Raw genomic sequence first — 18,393 nt, 5'->3', positions numbered from 1 at the left:
CCATGTTCTTTGAGAGGAAGAAACAAGTGACATGGTGTCCTATCTGCTGTAGTACCACCATATTGTATTTTCATTCTGGATACTTAATGCAAACAAATAAGCAAAGACAACATTTCTGACATGAAAATTCCTTTATTAATAATCCCATTTTTTGGAAGAACAGTGAGAATGATCTGTTCAGCTAGTTGCGTTCAACAAATGAATAGAGAAATTACAGAAGGAGGAAAAAATAGGGCATAGGCCTATTTGGCACAACTTGAGGTGTTGAACATTAGGTTTCGATACCAGTTTCATAATGATGATGTGAGGGTTTACTTTTCTAAATCTTTAGTGTCGGTAATCTTTCAAAACTTTTTTTGAACAATCTAGCCAAGTGGCATCATACTGTAGTGCAACCTGAAAGTAGCTTAATTATTATGTTGTAAGTGTCATCATACCTCAGTAGTTTACAAGGCTAATGATTTTTTTTTATGGAAGAGGAAGAACATCGCAAATTTGGATATGGTTATTTTCTAAATGTAGATGAATTATGGAAACACTGCAAAGTACATTAGACATTTAGGATATGTGGATAATGTGGAAAGCAAAAAGCAAATGCATAAACCATAAAGTATGCAGCTGAATGTTTGATAAGAAGACAATAAAGTGCTGGGAATCACGTGCTGCACAGCACACAGTTTACAGCATAGGGAGGTTGTAAGTCTGAACAATAATGATGTGATGTGAGAGTATAGTGTAAGTTATTAGCTCGAGACCCAAAAGAGAAATTTGATGTATCCCCTGGACCCAAACTAAAAGGGAAAATAGGGAAAATAGCAGATCTACAATAAGCTCACAACACGTCACATTGTAGATCGGATATTTTCACTACTTCTTTAAAAGTAGGGTAAGATATTTTATGGTTAAAAATAAGTTTTTGTTCCAGTCCCAATTTTGTCTGCTCATTTCTTTGTGTCCTCACTTCTAATTTCACTTGTTTAATCTGTATCCTGTCTGAGTTCTCTATCCTGATTGGATAAAATTGGTACCCTGACCTGAAAATGCATTTTCTGTTTAATTAAGAGCTGGAGAGACAGGGAGACTCCTGTTACTGAACAAACACTCTATAGAAATGAGTAGCTATTATCAGAATATATAGCTATTTAACAACTAATTTAACGAAAGAAAATCACTTACCCTACCTTTAACATTTGTTTTCTAATTTATGGAATTTCTTTGATTTTTTTAATATTTAGTCATGAAATTCTTTTGAGAAACAAAAAATAATAAAATAATATATATATATATATATATATATATATATATATATATATATATATATATATATATATCCCAACCCAATGTTTGGGAAACAGTGGCCTAATGCATCAACTCCGGGATAGTCGCATTGAATCATGATTGCATTGTGACAAACCTTTGGACCAGCGTTGCCATGTCTGCTTATTATAAGCGAATTTGGGCTTGTTTTTCTGTAAAGTTGCTTGTAAATATTGGTGGTTGCGGTTTTTTGGGCTTGTCTCTAAAGTTTAATTGCTTATTTTGGGCGTGTTTCTAACGGTTAGTTGCTTATTTTGGGCTTGTTTCTAAAGTGTAGTTTCTTATTTTGGGCGTTCTGTAATGTTGTTTAAACCAGTTGTTTGTAGTGGTTCTCAAACATTTTTCATGACAAATTTAATATGTATTTGTCCGCGGACCCCCCATCTGAAAATATTTTGTGCCAGGGGCCCCCAAAACAGATTTGTGTTGTTAAAATGTTTCAGAGATATTCCACATATGTCACTTTTTTCAAGATTCTTTTAGAAAATTGCAGATCTACAAGCTCACAACCCGTCTTGTAGTTAGGCTATTTTCTAGCTGTAGAATACAACTCTCGTAGACGTATTTATGATTCTGACGGAAAACGTCAGAATCATAAATAAAATACGTCTACGAGAGTTGTATTCTACAGCTAGCTATTTTCGAATGCTGCTCATGTGGCCTTCTTTTGTGCTTGTTTTCATAGACCCGGTTGCTTATCTCTCTCACACAAGCTGGCAACACTGCTTTGGCCCTGTGGTTGTCTGATCTAACTGGGCTTCCGTACAGTGGAAGGCGGTGTGTTGTTGACTGATGTGAGTAGCTAAAACGTTGTCTAAGACCAGCATGATGAAACATTAAAACATTCAATTTTTGATTTCTGTGTGTTTTACATGTTTTACATGTTTAAAACAACAGAGAAGACATAATTTGTGCTCCTGCTTTTGAACAGGGCTAGTAGCAGGAGAGATTTGTTAGCTTGACTGATAATAATGAACGTTAGCCACAGAGAAGCTAATTTTAGGTTCTCTGCCTTGGTAGTTACCTATTCATATTAAGTTATTAAAAATAACTCTAGCAAGTTAGACACGGCCAGCATTAGTAAACATTCTGTCAGAGAATGGTTCCAGTTGAACAGTGGTTACATTAATGTGTTGTGGTTACAATAGTTATTCTGCTGTGGTGGGCTATGCTAAACAAAAAGCAATGTGCTGATGTTCTCCAAATCATGTCCATGTCCAAAATAGACCATGATGCTATCTGGCTTGGTATATTATGATCTTATCGCCTAAATCAAGATGTATGTCTCTGTCTCTACACAATTTAGTTATATTTGCTACATATGGGTTGCTGGAAAACTAAGGTACCCCCTACCCTCCCCCCTCCTTCATTTTCCTCTTTTGTATATATATATTTTTTTTCTTCTCTCGTCATACCAGTAACCTGAAAGCTGATTGTATGACATTCTGTATAGTAGTGTGTATATCTGTCTGCCTCTTATATGACATGATTTGTGTGCATGGGGTTCTCATCTTAAACAAGCTTAGTGCTTAATGAGAGTTTCCAGTTTAGTAGACCTTGTATTGTGAATTTGTACTTCCATGTACTGTTATGTACTGTCATGTACTATTCTCATGTCTTTCTAAATAAACTACATCAATCAAAGGTAATTCAATTATTTCCTGTACAATCTGTTTTTCAGCCAAAGATGGAAGAACAAACAACACTAGAGACCTTGTTGGAGATGGGCTTTGAGAGAAACAGAGCGTGAGTGACACAGACATTGATATCTGTATTTATGATGTTATAATTGGAGCGAAACAAAAAGAACTACTAATACTAAGAGCAGGAATAACACCTATAGGCCATGTATGGAGGGAGAATTTTGAGTCTCGAGTGTTTCTGTTGATGTTTACAGGGAGAAGGCAGTGGCAAACACAGGGAACCAGGGTATCGAACGAGCCATGGACTGGTGAGTCTGCCACAGTCTTCTCAGGAACACACATGACTGTCCATTGAATTGCCAAGATTGACCTCATAGCTCCTTTTTCAGCTTCCTGCATTCCCTCTCTGTCCTCTCTATCTCCCTTCCAACATTTACCCGTCTGTCCTCCTTGTCTCTCTAATTGATAGAGGCTTGTGGTAACAAATCAACCATGATGGTCTTTAAAACAATTCGAATCTCTCCTCTGTAATACACATTCCTCCTCAGGTTAATGGAGCATGAGAATGACGCAGACGTCGATGAGCCCTACGTTCCTCCTGTCCTTGGGGGTGCAGCCCCAGACAGTCAGCCCAGCACAGCACAGCCCACAGTAGCAGACACAGCTGAAGGCAAGTGGTCCACCAGCAAGAGATGATGTCGGCCAGCATCTAATACAACTTGCTTAACAGAGTAGTTCACCCCAAGAATTACTTATTTTCCATCAATTACACACCCCATGAAGTCTTGAGTTCATGGACATTTTTTAGTTTTTGTCACATTCCTAGGTCAATAATTTGATGACTCAAAGAGCCACCCGGTCATGATCAAATTATTGGCTTAGGAATGCGACGAAAAACTAAAAAAATCTCCATGAATTCAAGGCTTCATGGCGTGTGTAATTGATAGAAAATAAGTATTTTTTTCGGTGAACTACTCCTTTAATGTTTTCCTGTAAAACATAAGCTTGGTGGTTGTCCTCTCTCTCTCTCTCTCTCTCTCTCTCTCTCTCTCTCTCTCTCTCTCTGAGACTTTGAGGATTTTGTGGGTGTCGTGAGTGGGTGGCATGTTAGAGTAGATAGTTTTGCTTAAGGTATGCTCAGCTTTTTTCCCTTTGGAGACATTAAGTGAGATGTATTAAAACAGTTATTTTCCCTTCTTTTTGAACATCTCTCTCTCTCCCTCACACACATGCACACATTTATTTTGGTTTCAGGGACAGAGGATATAGACATGACCGACATGGTGCAGGAGGAAGGGGGTACCAGGCGGCCAATGACAGAGGATGAGAAACGTGACCAGGTCAAAAGGTCAGAGTGCACTTCAGTATATTCGCCTCACAGTTCCATAGTGAACCCTACTGCATGAGGATGTCATCGCAAAAGTATTAGCTTGAGATGCTCCAATGCCAGTTTCTTTCGTGAACATGTTAAGACTGAGGTTTTATTTATTTATTTTTTATTAGTTATCTGAATGCCAATATTATTGCAGCATTAGCCTGTGCTCCCTGGGTTACTCGCCTTAACTGAACAATGCAGCGTTGTAACACTGTTATTGGGGAAATTGATTCCCCTTTTAACAGCCTTCATTGTATAAAAGGCAGAACATTTGTATTGAAGCATCCCTATTACCTGTAAAGCCTGTGTGTCATATAAGCAGTAAGCACCTTTAAAGCCTTGTCATATAAGCAAGCACCTTTTAAAGCCTGTGTCATATAAGCATTATGTCTTGCATTTGTGTCTGGTCACACGCACACACATGCATGTACTTCAGGCTAGAGGAGCTCATGCGAGTGAAACAAGCGGAGCGGAGAGAGAGGGAGCGGGCGGAGGAGGTGGAGAGGGAGAAGCAGCGGAGGAAGCACGGCCAGGAGCTGCTGCACATTAAACAGAAGCTGCAGGATGATGAGATGAAGAAGCTGGCTGAGCTGCGGCGTAGAGAGAAGAATGAGGACAAGCTTGCCAAGTAAGACTGAGATCAATGCGTCTCTCAACCACAGTATTTTCTACTCCTACTCTGCCATGATCTGTTATTTAAATACCTGTGAACTGCCCCGATGATGGTGGTCCTAACCGTCACCGAATTACTTTCTTCCCATCAGGCAACGGGTGAAAGATAAGATAGCGCGTGACCGAGAGGAGCGGGCGCAGAAGGTACCGCTCTCTAATCCGCCGAAACCCAGAACTTCCAAGCATAATGTTATTTGATGTTAGTAATGTAGGACATCGAATTTACACCGGTTGTTAGCTTCATTCCTTTTCAGTACTCTGTTCACTCCCTCCCCTGTCCTTTCAGTTTGGTGGTGGATCTTCCAGTGCTGCTATATCTCCCCCTCCCGCTGAGCCCAACCCGGTATCACCCACCAGTGTGGGCCCTCCGCCTACCAAGAAGGAATACGATGAGTGCAGGATACAGGTACAGGCACTCTCAGACACATCCATGCTTTAGAGTACTTTAGAGTGAAGTCTGTCATCCCTAGGGTTTCAACATATTTCAATGTAAGGCAAAGGGACAACGAACATATCACCACATCCATGCTTTGAGAATATTGGAGTTTGAGGCAGTAATTGGCCAGCCATTTTGCTCTTACATAACACTCGGATATGACGTTAAGTGAAAATGGCTACTCTGCTTGTAATGCAACGGCACACCACCACAACCATACCCAACTGCTACTGTACACATAATTACCTCACAGGTACGTCTACTTGACGGCTCGGCCGTCACAGCGGTCTTCAAGGCCCAGGAGCCACTGGCGGCGGTACGTGTTTACATCCAGATGAACACGTCCTGGCCTGAGGGCCAGGATTTCACCCTGATTTCGCCCTACCCCCGCCATGTCTACACCGAGCTGGACATGGAGAAGCCCCTCAAAGAGCTGGGTGAGTGCAGGGCCTGGTAGAGAAGGCACATTAGGTCTTAGTTCACCTGTTTTTAGATTTAGGAAAGACCTGTGTCAAATACTAGTTGTTTGTAAAAAGAAAAGAAAAATGGCACAGGTCTAAAGATGCAAACTTAAATAAATACTGTTGCTGTCTGTGCACACAATTAAATTCAAAGGGGCTTTTACATTGCCAAAGCAACCACACGTCGATCCAGATGCTGATGCCCTTCAACTGGCCATTTCTAATTTCTTCTCTTTTGCTTCAGGTTTGGTGCCTTCAGCTGTGCTGGTCATATCCAAAAAGTGAGAGGAGTAGCTGCTCTGTGAGCCTACCTCACCACTACTTCAAAATAAGAGACCCCAGAGATGAACAGGAGAGAAGAACTGTCCCAGGAGGGGGCCCCACTTTGCAGGATCATTCCATTAGCCAGTTAGCTGTACCTACGGTAGTTTAAAGAGCTGGGCTGTGTTCAGATTGCATGAAACTGTCTTTCCCTCATACTGTTAAATATCTGCAAAGAAAAACAGTCTTGGATAAATAAAACATAATTGGGATTTTTGAGACAACGGAACACAGCCTGTACACTTAAGTTTAGTTTATACTTATTCAAATGACCAAGTCGCTTGACAAACGTTACCTATTTTCAACTGAATCTTTATTTCTTCAGTTTAAAATAAGTCACTTTTGTCAAGCGCCACAGTCGTGTGACGACATATACATTAAGACCTTAGCCTGAGTGTCTGGACGGATAGGATGCAAGTTGCAAGGTTTTTAATTTTGTGTGGTGAACTACATGGAGTGACTTTCTTAATAACACGTAGTTCAGTTAATATGTTCTGAAGTTTGCTGGCTATTGACTGATCATGCTTTGAGGAGCACCCCCATGACACCAACAGAACAAATAAAAATAAGCAATGACTATGATCTTAAAGGACCATACCAGTTTTATTACCCGTTACTGTCAACATGAGCCACATTCAGGGGTGTCAAACTAATTATAGGTTGTAGGCTCGATTGGTCAAAATGTTAATTTTGGGTCGGCCAGATAAATTTGTCTGTGCATGCGTGCTTCCAACAAAGTCGTATTATTCGGTCACAACACAATTGGGTAACATTCTTAACCTATTGATTTCAAGTCTAGCACTGAACAGGAATGTGCATACTATTTTATTTGCATTTCATACAGGAGATTTCTGCTGGCAGTGTCTAAGCATCCAACGGCCTGTGAAGTGAGTGTCTGCATGGTGCTATATGGCTATAATCAGAAGCCTGATGGTCTATAAACGTACTGAAACATTTTATTCACTTTGGCACGGTACCAGTACTGATTTTGCACAGAAGAATAGGACAATTCGAAGTATGTCAGCATAATACCATCCTACAGTTCCAAACATGCATACAGTAAACATTTGGCCTAATATGTAGCAGTTAATCACTATCCTATTTTGAAACTCAGGTGACAGTTTTGTCTAAATTAAATCCATTTTATGGGATTTTGGTAGTGTGCAACCTTGAAAGCAAAGAAATTACGTGCGCATTTTGGCACAGCTTCCCACCATATGTACCTATAGTACTGTATGTACATTTTAAGTAGGCTTCAGGTGGGCTCTGTACCGATGAGCACTGTCAAACATGAACGAATAGTCCCATTTCCAGAAGTAACCTAATTGAAAACACATTTAAGCACAGCCTCGACCATTAGATTTCAGTCTGGGAGAGTAAACTGTGTAAAACGTTTAAGACAAAAAGCATGAAATGGTCATGTCACTTGATCAATTGACAACTCTGATTATCACATATTCCCAGTTGAGCTTCATGAGTTATGTCTGATTATGGAGAAAGCAATAAATTACTTCACTCTCTTTTAATTCCGTGGATCCCAAACATTTTAGCCTGACACCCAAACTAGCTTGCATCGTGTTGGCATTTCAAAAATTATTTACTCACCCATTTAATAGACTGTAAAAAAAACTGTAAGGTCTCCGATTCTCCCTGGTGATTTTCAGTGCAGTGCTGGTTGGGACCCCTTCACCAGCCTGAGGTTTGACACCCCTGGTTAACATAGACCTCAACCATTTTTACCAAAATTGCTTTATTTTTTAGATACCATTTTGTCCATACTGTACAATAAACCTTACAGAATACACCTGAACATTTTTGTCAATGTTAGCCAAAACTAACCATTGTTAAATCCCTCTTAAAGCTAAAATGTTTGTTCGAATGCAGCACATTTCTTTTTAGGTGTATTGATACATCAATGTGCAAACTTGAATGTCTTGCATTAAGAGTTAAACAGCATGGTGTACCTATACCTAGCAACTTAAGTTTCGTTTACCATATCGTTTCAACATGAATGGCAGTAAATGACTTAAAAATGTCTCTTTTGGTGCCAATTGCTAGAAGTCATTAAACTGTTATGGTCCTTTAACCTAAACCTTACATGGCACTGTAGCAAAGAGACTTAACTGATTGGTTTTGAAGGGGCCTTAACCGTAGTCCTGTTTTAGACCTTTCTGTGACAAACTACTTTGCCAGTTTTTTTTTTTTACAAGTTGAAATAAATGGATTGAAGTATACATAATCATAGAACCTACTTAAAATAAAACTTTGACTTGGAGAAATGTCTGGGCTGTTTACTACATGTATTCTGTATGCATAAGGGCAATACTTTAAGCTGCTGCACATAACTCCATGTAAGTCATGTCAATATAATACTGTTCTATTTTACAAACATTTTTATTAAACATAGGAGCAAGAGGCAAGTAAATTCAAATATTAAAATTATTACCAGGCATTTACAGTGTAGTTGAATTGATTTGTTTCCTGTGCCTTTTGTTCCACTGGATTCACTGAAACAGAATCAGTGGAATGAGTGATGTTGACAATTATATTGTCCAACAAGCTGTGTAGCCACAATACCAACAAAATACAGAAAATGCTTTTCTAACCTGTTAAAAAAATCCTGTATAGACATGGCATAGTGGAGTATTTTTTCTTGTCAGGCTCACTGCTGTAGCTCAACATTTAACCAGCACGGAGTCACTTTTAAGCTGCAAAGATTTGAGCATTGGATTGCGCACAAACATTGACAAAATGCACACAAAATGCACACACTCTCTACCATGACACACTATAAAAACCTTTATATACATTAGAAAAACAACTAGCCTACTTCATGGAATGATGCAAGATGCCAACCACACGCAATATTGTCATTTGTATGGTTGAATAATGTGGACAGCTTAAAATGAGGGCAAAGGCGCTGACTTCCTACTAGAGTAGATCATACAAAAATATCTTTCATTAAAACCTGTGGACAGGAAGCAACTCTCTACCAAAACACCAAAGTGCTAAGATTATCTCTGTTCAGTTGAACTCCAATGATTGAAGATGAACCTAATGCAAAGATGCATTGGGGAAGCAGGCTCAAGTTGGTACACATTTTTAACAACAATGCTGTGTCTGGACAAGATGCTTGCATTTTTTCTCCCCAAGTAACCACTTTTCTTCAGAATGAAAATGAACAGTGAACAGACAGGACATGTAATGTAAGTTCTCCGTTTCAGTCCCCCTCCCCTTTCCTCCCACAAATCCACATCAGTGAGGTAATCGCAGGGAAGGTCATAAAGATGTAAAAGAAAAGCTGCAACCATGCTTTTTAGCAGCATTTGAATGAAGACCAGAAAGACTCAGTGGTTCAGTTGATTGGTTGGTCCTTTTGGAGGTAATCTTGGGTGAACTTCCTTACTGTAGCCTGTTTGTGTCAGTCTTTGCCCTCCCCCTCCCCTTAGCTCGGAGGATAATAGCCTTGGTTGTAATTCCAGGTGTTTTGGTACCCATAGCTGCCGTACTGGGGTTGCTGGAAGAAGAGGGAAATTACACTATGAAATCGACAATCTCAATATATCAGCAACATAGAATAAGTGAAGGTATTCCAGGCATTTATGTCCATTTACTTGCGATTTGAAAGTACTGCAATAAACCACTGATTCCAGACAATGTCAAGTGATCAGGTGGTGTGACAAAACACAAATATGTTTGATGTGTTTTTTGGTGCTGAAGTCCATTCAAATTTCCAAATTGTTCATTAGTGACTTGACTACTCATAATTTACCTGCAGTATTTTCTATGCCAGACATTTAGTATTTAGTTCTCTCAGTTATTTCCACTGGTGTCAATAGTTCTGCCAGTGCAGTGGTGTCTCCCATACCTGGTACCAGCTGCTATATGCGCCGTAGCCTGCAGCCTGGGTGCTCACGTCGGCACCAATCATAGATGGAGGAGGTGTGGTTATGGGGACATGTGGCATGGTAGGCGGGGCTTGCGGGGTCACAGGGACAGCTGAACCGTCATCTGCTTTGATCATCTTCTCTGGATCCTCACTGTCACTGTCAATTAATCATGGAATCAGTCAGTCAACAGTTTTTTAATCTATTCTTGCAACACTTTTTTTTTTTAATCAAAAACATTACATTTACAGTTTATATGAATGATCCATCTTTAACTAACATGAACTTGAAGGACTCAAATTACTTGTGGACTTAATTTAAAAAGTATTTTCAGCAAAAACAAAAAATGTAACGGCTAAAAATAAAAATGTTCCATCAAAAATACTTGGCCAATCAATGCAAGCACTGCATGCTTTTGTCATGACTGGAGAGGACATAAATTATTAAGTTGGGGAAACCAAACCATGTGTGCTATCCATCAACCATGGAAACCAGATTGTTACACTGACTTTTTTATGTCCTCTCCAGTCAGTCATCCCCTCTCACCCGTTCTCTGCTCCTCTCTTCTTCCCACCCAGCTCCTTCAACAGTTTCTGGTGTTCCTCATAAATGGACAGCACACTAGAGAGGAGAGACACAGAGGCAATGTTAAACACACCTCTTGGGTTAACAAGGCAAAGTATTGCAGGGCAATCTATAGTCCCCCACTGGACCAAGCACTGATTGTGATTGGATTTTCAGGGTCACACAATCCTGCAGTTGGTAAACTACACACTGCCTTCCGTAGATGTAACCATACAGGTTTGGCTATCCCAGACCTGAGAAATGCTATGGACAATATCTACAGATAATATCTCAAATGGACATAAGGACGGACAAACATAACCATTTGGGATATTATCTGGAGATGATATTCAAATGTACGGTGGGAGACTAATGATTGCTATTTCCTATGGGAGTGTATTACCGAATCCTATATTAAAATTGGCTCAAGACTGGCGTTGATGACTTTGGCTACATTTTATACTTTTATAAATGCCGACCTCTGGATAGAGTTTCCGTAGTCCTCTGCGTACTGCAGGCCCCTTTGGGAGAACAGGATCTTGGTGCGTGGAGGGAGAGGCGCGGACAGTGCCCGCATCACACACTCCTGCACCCCCTCGGCAGAGCCCCGCAGTTCCCCTGACACCTCCAGTTCCAACAGGTTCATGTGCAATTTACCGTTGTCCTGGTGCAGGGAGACATGGAACAGTAAAGATAATAGTAAAGAATAATTTTGTCTGAGGTGAAAGAGAAGAGGACATTCCTTTGAGGTAGTGACCAAATTTGGACTCTTTCTGTTATGACTTACTGTCTGATAACACTGCTGGAATTTCAAATGAGCCAATATTGATTTTTATTGTTTTATTCTAGCAGTTTAAAAATTACTTTGTGTGTGTGTGTGTGTGCGCTCGCATGTGCATTTACTCACTGGACTTATTTCCAGGGCTTCCTGTAGAACTCCTCGGGCTTTGCATGGGTTTCTGCCTAGCTTCAGCAGCAGGCGTGCTAGCTTGATGGAGTAGAAGGCATGGAGTGAAGGGTTGTCTATAGACTGGGTCACAGCGTCCCGCAACAAGGCTTCTGATTCATCCAAGCGGCCTGCACGTCTCTCCAAGCCGGCCCTGCGGAGTCGAACAACAGCTAATCCCGGCAGGGCTGTCTCTAGGGCCTCCAGTACTCGCCGAGCCTCAGTCAGGTCACCTGATGGAGAAAGACATTTACACTCATTATGAGATTATCCAGGATAAACCCATTTTTATTTCCAAAATGATAAACCTGTATTGAATGAGGTTCTAATAATGATACTAATTAGATTGAACTTCCACAAACTAATAATGCTTGATCTATATTTTAAGGAAAATGTATCATGTAAAATATTTTTGCGGGAACACCAATGTAGTTTAATTTAGTAAAAATATGTTATTGTGATATTTCAGTGAATCTCTAATCAAATTAAATAATCCATTACAACCCTGTTTGTAGACATGCCATGTGGTAACTGTTTTGAGGTTAGCACATGGAGGAATAAAGTTGTGGAAAATAACCCTAACCTAATCCTCATGGTTTAGTCCCCAAAGTGGAGAGAAATCAAATCACTTTGTGGTATCTCTTTGATGATTTACTCAGAATCATTCCACAACCAACCTCAGTGACAGGATGTCATACAAAGCCTTTCAAAGCTTTTTCTTGACAATTGGCGGTGAGTGCCCTCTTGTGGATATAACGTTACTGACCAATTCTGACATTACGAGCATTATGTGCATGATTCTATGCAAAATATAACAACCAAATACACATTTCAAAACCAAATTTCACATGTAATTTCTGAACTCAGATAGCCCTAGTTTCTACGTTAGATTGAAAATGAGGGCCAGTGAAACGACCCGAGTGAGGTAGGTGAGAATGGAAAAATGAGAATGAGATGAAATTGGGCTTGTGTGTGTGTGTTGGATTTGTATGTCCATGTTCTCTTACCATGCCTCTCCTCAAAGGCTGCCCACTGCATGTGAATGGTGTGTTTGTTTATCAGGTGTATCTCACAGGCTCGTCTGAACACAGCACGAGCCTCTTCCAAACTCCTTGCCTCCAGGTAATGCACATACTGAGGAACACATACAAACACATCATTAGTTGGACATGCATAGTCAAAACACAGATACGCACACATTCATTCCGCTTAAATTCACTGAGGTCTTTAAAGAAATATGCTGCAAATATACCTATCACACCATCATAACCATAAATGAAAAGCATTTGAAATAATACATTATTTTCTTAAGAGAAAATCCATAAAATCCTATTACAAAATGAATCAAAATAAACAAAAGTTAAGGACAGGAAATAAAAACAAATAGGAGTGAAATAAATGTACAGTTAACAAACTCGCACACTTTGACTTACCTTGGTCCAGAACTCCTCGTAAAGTGCGCAGGCAATCAGGCAGCGCTCAAACAGGATGCGAACTCTCTTATCATCAGAGGGACCTTGTGATTCCTCTTCACCCTGGGATTTGACCTCTGATCCTTCCTCTACTTCCTGGTTGGGCTCTGGGATGAGAAGAGCCGTGTCATCATCAAAGATGACTACCACAGTATTTTAGTATTGTGTCTGTCGCGATTGAATCATTTGAATGTAGTTCAGTTGCAAATGCAAAATTTGAACTGGCTGAAGAGCATTGGCAATGACTAAATTGGTGAGAAAAAACTATTTAAAAAAAAAAGAGAAATCATTCAATACAATCTATCCATCATGGTGGATTAGTCAATATAGCATAATACCCATTACTTTCCATTGCAATACCTTCGTTGGGGTCCTTTGTGTCCTTGTTCAGCTGAGCAATTTCCCAGTCCAGGTAGGAGTGCCAGGCTCGAAGCTGGGCTCGATCCAGAGGCTTGACATGGAAGTACGGCCGCTTGATCTACAGGAGGGACAGGAGATAGTGATGGAGAGAGAAGGGAACAGGTAAGGAAAAGACATGGATGAAAAGGAAGGTAGAGTGAACAAAGGAAATAAATAATTTGCATCTGCACTTTCTTGTTTGTCGACTCTTAATGCTAGTTATGCTATTTAGATACATGTACATTGTTAATCTGCAGAGCTACTAAGTATGCTATTTAGATGTTACTCTTTAGCACATACTTGTTTTCTTGGCACTATTTCCTCAACAGCTTACCCTGTTGTTGGTTGACAAAGATTCATGGCACTAACTGACCTTGTACTCTGTAAGTTGCTGTTGATATCTGCTAAATGCATAAATTACAAAACCAGGCAGAGACCAGATAGCCGCTGGAAAGGGAGAACTGTTAGTGGCTGGTAGTGGCAGTGGAGTGAAAAGGGGAGGGAGAGAGAGAGAGCGAGAAACTAGGCAACCATGACTCACACTGTCTTCATAATGCCACCTCTTGCGGACCTCTCCCTCGTTTTGCTGGTAGACCTTGTCCCTTAGAGTCAGAACCTGCTCTCTTATCTTCTGTATCAGCTCCTCCTGAATAAACAAGGCCTTTATAAGCACTTAAAAATCCAACATTTTGTTACATTTATTAATTAAACACAAAGATTATTACAGTGATGGCAAAGAATGCAGATATTCATCCGGGAATCGAAATCACGGTCAACATATTAACTGATAGAGCCACCAGGGCATCCAGGGAGTACTGTTAATTAATCCCAGAGTACAGGGTTATTTGTTACTCACGGAGTCTTTGCCTTCGGGGGTGGCGGGCTCCTCCTCACCCGGTGGCCTCTCCTCCTCTTCCTCCTGGGCCTGCTCGGCACGCTCCGCCTTCTGGCTCTGACGGCACAGAACTCTCAGCTCTGTATACTCTTCTGGGGGAAGCACCTCCTTGGGCTCGTGGTTGTTCAGGTGTGCCTTAAACCTGACAGGTGTGGGGTTTGGGAGGAGGGGTTATAGAGAGAGAGGGAAGGAAGGGGTGTGTAGAAAGGAGAGAGGGGGATACATGGGAAGTAGAAAGGAAAATAAGTTTGGATGTGGATAAGGAGAATCCATAAACATTAGTTTTATGATTGGTTGTATTTATTAGTGATCTTTCTGGCTCCTGAGGACAATGAAAATGGTCACCTTGATGCCATGCCACGATGATCGAATGTGTAAAATAAAATCATGTGCACTAACGGCTTACTTGTCGTAGTGGCTGCTGTAAAGCTGGGTCGGGACCAGGAGGACTCTGTCGAGAACCGCCGCAGCAGCCTTCATGTCTCCCTGTTCCTTCTCCCATTCCATATAAAGGTCCCACAGACGGTCTGAGTGGAAGTCCACCCCCGCCGCTATCACCGCATCCTCAAACACACTGGAATAAAGGAAAGCTGTTTACAACCACTTAAGCCCTATTCCATACTTGGTCATACAATGGTGTCATGCAAAAGTAGACAAGGTATCTGATCTACAAGTTCACAACACATCGCAATGCGACACATTGTGAGCTGCTATTTTTTAAATTTGGGGAGATTTATTAAGATTTCATCACATCATAATATCGTTTCTATGAAAGGACTTTCAGGGAGTTTGTGTAAATCTTTTAACATGGGTGGTAGCTTATGAAAACATTTATCCAAGGGCAATTTGCCCTTGGATAAATCAGACATAATGATCATGGATAATTAGTTTACAAGACAGCTTGTGAATGATATTCTGCCACCGCTAAATATTTTATAATTCACTTACAGCTTGTGTTGGTTTTTCATGGAACTTTATTTTAAATAAATGAGAAATGTGTGTCTGTACCCTCGGATGCGTTTGGGTGACTCTGGAAGGTTCATGTCCAATGTGCCCAGCAATAAATTGATGTAGTGGATCCACAGATCTACACTCAGAGGAATAGCCTGCAGGCCCTGCACACACACCTGTAAAAATCACACACATGTGAATACCGATCTTTCACACAAAACCATACTTGCGAATACTGATGTTCTAAGAATATATATATATATACACAAGACACCAGCAGAGACCTGTTTCAAATACAAAAAACATTCAGTGATTTGCTGTTTTCTCATCACCCCAATTAATTGCATCAGTCTAAACAAGCAATGGTATTTTGACACTATGCTCCTCCTTACCTCCTCTGCTTTGTTGTTGTAACCTGCACGCCTCTCCAAGTCAGCATATTTCTTCCAGTACCCATAGCAGAGAGGATAGCGTGCCAGGAAGGCTGTCAGTGCTCTGCGCGATGCTGTGAGGTGACTCTGTGGACAGGGGAAAAGCTCATAATTATCTTTGCCTATATAGCTTAGTCTCAAGCCTGTATGCAAAAGCTTCATTTATAGACAGGACAGTCAGGTACTACACATACATGAAATACTTACAGGTAGGTAACCTATTGACAGAAGTACTGATAAGTAACCAATACGGAAGCAATTCATGATAACATTGTACTTTTGTTTGTGTAACCCACAGTCAATACGCCATCATCCACGTACATACCTCTTGTTCGCAGTACTGCAGTAGGTCAGTCCAACTGGAGAAGTCCTGGGGGTGTTCGTTGGCAGCCTTCCAGAGACGCTCAAAATCCACAGGAAGATCTCCCTCTTCATCCTCTGTTGCGGGGGCAATGGAGTAGGATGCGTTATCGGGGGCGACCTCGGGGACCTCTCCTGCGCCGCCACCGTTCTCTTCCGACATCTCTGTCAGAGGAGACACAGGGTTCTCACTGGTCTCCATGGCTGACAGAGTTAGTGGAAATTAAACAAAATTGGTTAAATAGCCTACATTGGATTGACAGTGTTTTCAAGAAAAATGTTAACCTCCCCCTCCTCCTGCCTGTCAAACACAAAACCACACAGACCCCCTCCCACCCAAACTCATATTGAACACATGCCATGCACACTGGCACATGACATGACACCTTGCATATCGAGACAGCACACACAAAACATATGCACACACTGTGCACTTGTACATTACATACATATCTACTTACACGTAAACTAGAGACACTGCACAGTGCGCTGCTATTTAGAAGTAGGAAGCATGCACACAGCACCTCAAAAGTGTGTTAAGACTTATGATGTACTGAATATACCTCGACTTTCTTGTACCTTTTGAGCTGTGTACACAGCACCTTCAAGCACCGCAAAAGTGTGCGGTTCTTTTTTGTCTCTTTGTTATTGCTGCTACAAAAGGTTAAGAAACCAGCAAATAACTTTACTCAAAGATAAACATTACAAAACTTGAGTTTTTAAGTTCCGTCTTAAAGCTGAGGAATAGCCAACTAATTATAACTGATTGATTAGTTATACTTTCCTAAACAATACATCAGAGCAAATACAAACATAAAAATAAAAAAACGTATTCAGTGCATTAGACCAGTGGTTCTCAAAGTTGATTCCATGGTCTAAATTGACCCTTACAATTCTGTAATTCTTTGGTTCCATTTGTAGACTGTCAAGAGTTAAGGGGAGACCTTGAAGTTTGAGAACCATTGCATTATACTGTAGCATGAGCATAGTCAGCATATACATGCATGGAATGACACTTGTGGGACCATCACCGTGTGATTTGTGTGGACTACTAATGCAGTGGCTGGTTTGATGAAGGGTCCAGTTTAATGGATATTGCTGCAACGGTATTTGCACATAGTAAATTGTATTTTGAAAGTGCCTCCTTGGAGTAGTTCACTCAAAAAAATACTTACTTTATCCCCACACATTCACACCCCATGAAGCCTTGAATTCATGTTTTTTTCCCCCCGATCATTTGATAGAAATGTCATTTTTTTGGGGTTAACTATTCCTTTAAGTGACATTTAGTAACTAGGGACATGCACACACTTCCAGCTGTTTGTAGCTCACTCTACCAGTGAGCCTGGCAGAGGAGCCGTGGCCATTCATTTGTCATGGAGAGTACCACTCACTCATCTCCTTGTTAAACCTACACAATTCTTCCTCTCACGTTTGCACATAAAGTATATCTGGATAAATATGTTGGTAATGAGGCTACGCGTACATGAGCTCATGAACATCTCACACACATAGCCTAGCTTAGCTGATGTTAGCCATGGCTAGCATGGCTGAATGTTTGAATGAAAACACAGTGGAGGGAAAAAACTACAGAAACATGAGCGAAAGCAAGTTGTGGAACGTTAAACACGAGTCCTGCGTTCATGCAACTGAACGAATTATATCAACTAACCTGGAGAATCTTCCCCAAGTTCCCCGTTGCCACTCAGATCTTCTGAACCTTCAGTCGCCGCCATGATCGACCAATGTCGCTACGTCGACGTCACTCGAAAGCGACGAGTGGCGTTGCCAGATCCTGTGAGAGAAACGAGCAACCAGGGTCTAAGAGAACAAGCCCAAAAGAAGTGGGCCACATGGGCACTTTAAACAATGAACATATACACCGGCTATTTGAAAATAGGTAGCTGATCTACAAGCTCACAACGCGTCGCATCGCTTGTAGATCTGCTACTATCACATAAAATCTTGGGGGGAAATCGCAAAATTTGGAATATTTTAACGCAAACGTATATAAAATATGTTCAGATGGGTGGGGGGACGGGACAAATACATATTAATTTGAGTGTCCTTGACATGAAAATGTTTGAGAACCACTGTTTTAAACGACATTTAGAAACAAGCCCAAAAAAACGCAACCAAAAAGCAACTCAACAGAAAAACAAGCCCAAAGTTGCCTATAATAAGAGGACATGGCAACCCTGGACGACACTTCAACCTGACCCCAATGCTTGATACTGAGTTTATTTTGATCACCGAGCTTTAG

The 18,393-nt window shown here is 40.8% G+C and overlaps 2 protein-coding genes across 3 annotated transcripts; one reads left to right on the top strand and one right to left on the bottom strand.

The window, feature by feature from the left end:
- Window positions 1-2,067: 2,067 nt before the first annotated feature.
- Window positions 2,068-8,504, top strand: ubxn1 (UBX domain protein 1). Its single transcript, XM_080417047.1, has 10 exons — window positions 2,068-2,111; window positions 2,999-3,063; window positions 3,215-3,268; window positions 3,509-3,630; window positions 4,215-4,308; window positions 4,772-4,963; window positions 5,100-5,151; window positions 5,294-5,413; window positions 5,697-5,880; window positions 6,149-8,504. Exons 2-10 carry the CDS (start codon window positions 3,005-3,007, stop codon window positions 6,187-6,189), a joined length of 918 nt encoding a protein of 305 aa, XP_080273173.1. The 5' UTR covers window positions 2,068-2,111; window positions 2,999-3,004; the 3' UTR covers window positions 6,190-8,504.
- Window positions 8,505-8,756: 252 nt separating this feature from the next.
- LOC308076622 (pre-mRNA-processing factor 39) lies at window positions 8,757-17,876 on the bottom strand. 2 transcript variants are annotated; one of them, XM_080417045.1, is made up of 15 exons: window positions 17,803-17,876; window positions 16,096-16,334; window positions 15,732-15,857; window positions 15,397-15,515; window positions 14,795-14,962; window positions 14,350-14,530; window positions 14,035-14,139; window positions 13,455-13,572; window positions 13,056-13,237; window positions 12,630-12,756; window positions 11,584-11,855; window positions 11,156-11,340; window positions 10,659-10,733; window positions 10,094-10,271; window positions 8,757-9,742 (listed from the first exon to the last, which is right to left on the bottom strand). In XM_080417045.1, exons 1-15 carry the CDS (start codon window positions 17,864-17,866, stop codon window positions 9,671-9,673), a joined length of 2,211 nt encoding a protein of 736 aa, XP_080273171.1. In that variant the 5' UTR covers window positions 17,867-17,876; the 3' UTR covers window positions 8,757-9,670. The 2 variants fall into 2 exon arrangements, with proteins under 2 accessions (XP_080273171.1, XP_080273172.1); XM_080417046.1 differs by having other exon boundaries at window positions 13,056-13,201.
- Between the last annotated feature and the right edge of the window lie 517 nt (window positions 17,877-18,393).

Source organism: Gymnoscopelus braueri (assembly GCF_963280865.1).
Source record: "Gymnoscopelus braueri genome assembly, chromosome: 20".
Lineage (NCBI taxonomy): Eukaryota > Metazoa > Chordata > Actinopteri > Myctophiformes > Myctophidae > Gymnoscopelus > Gymnoscopelus braueri.
Note: the sequence above shows the minus strand (reverse complement) of the source record. Positions and strands in the feature narration are given on the sequence as shown.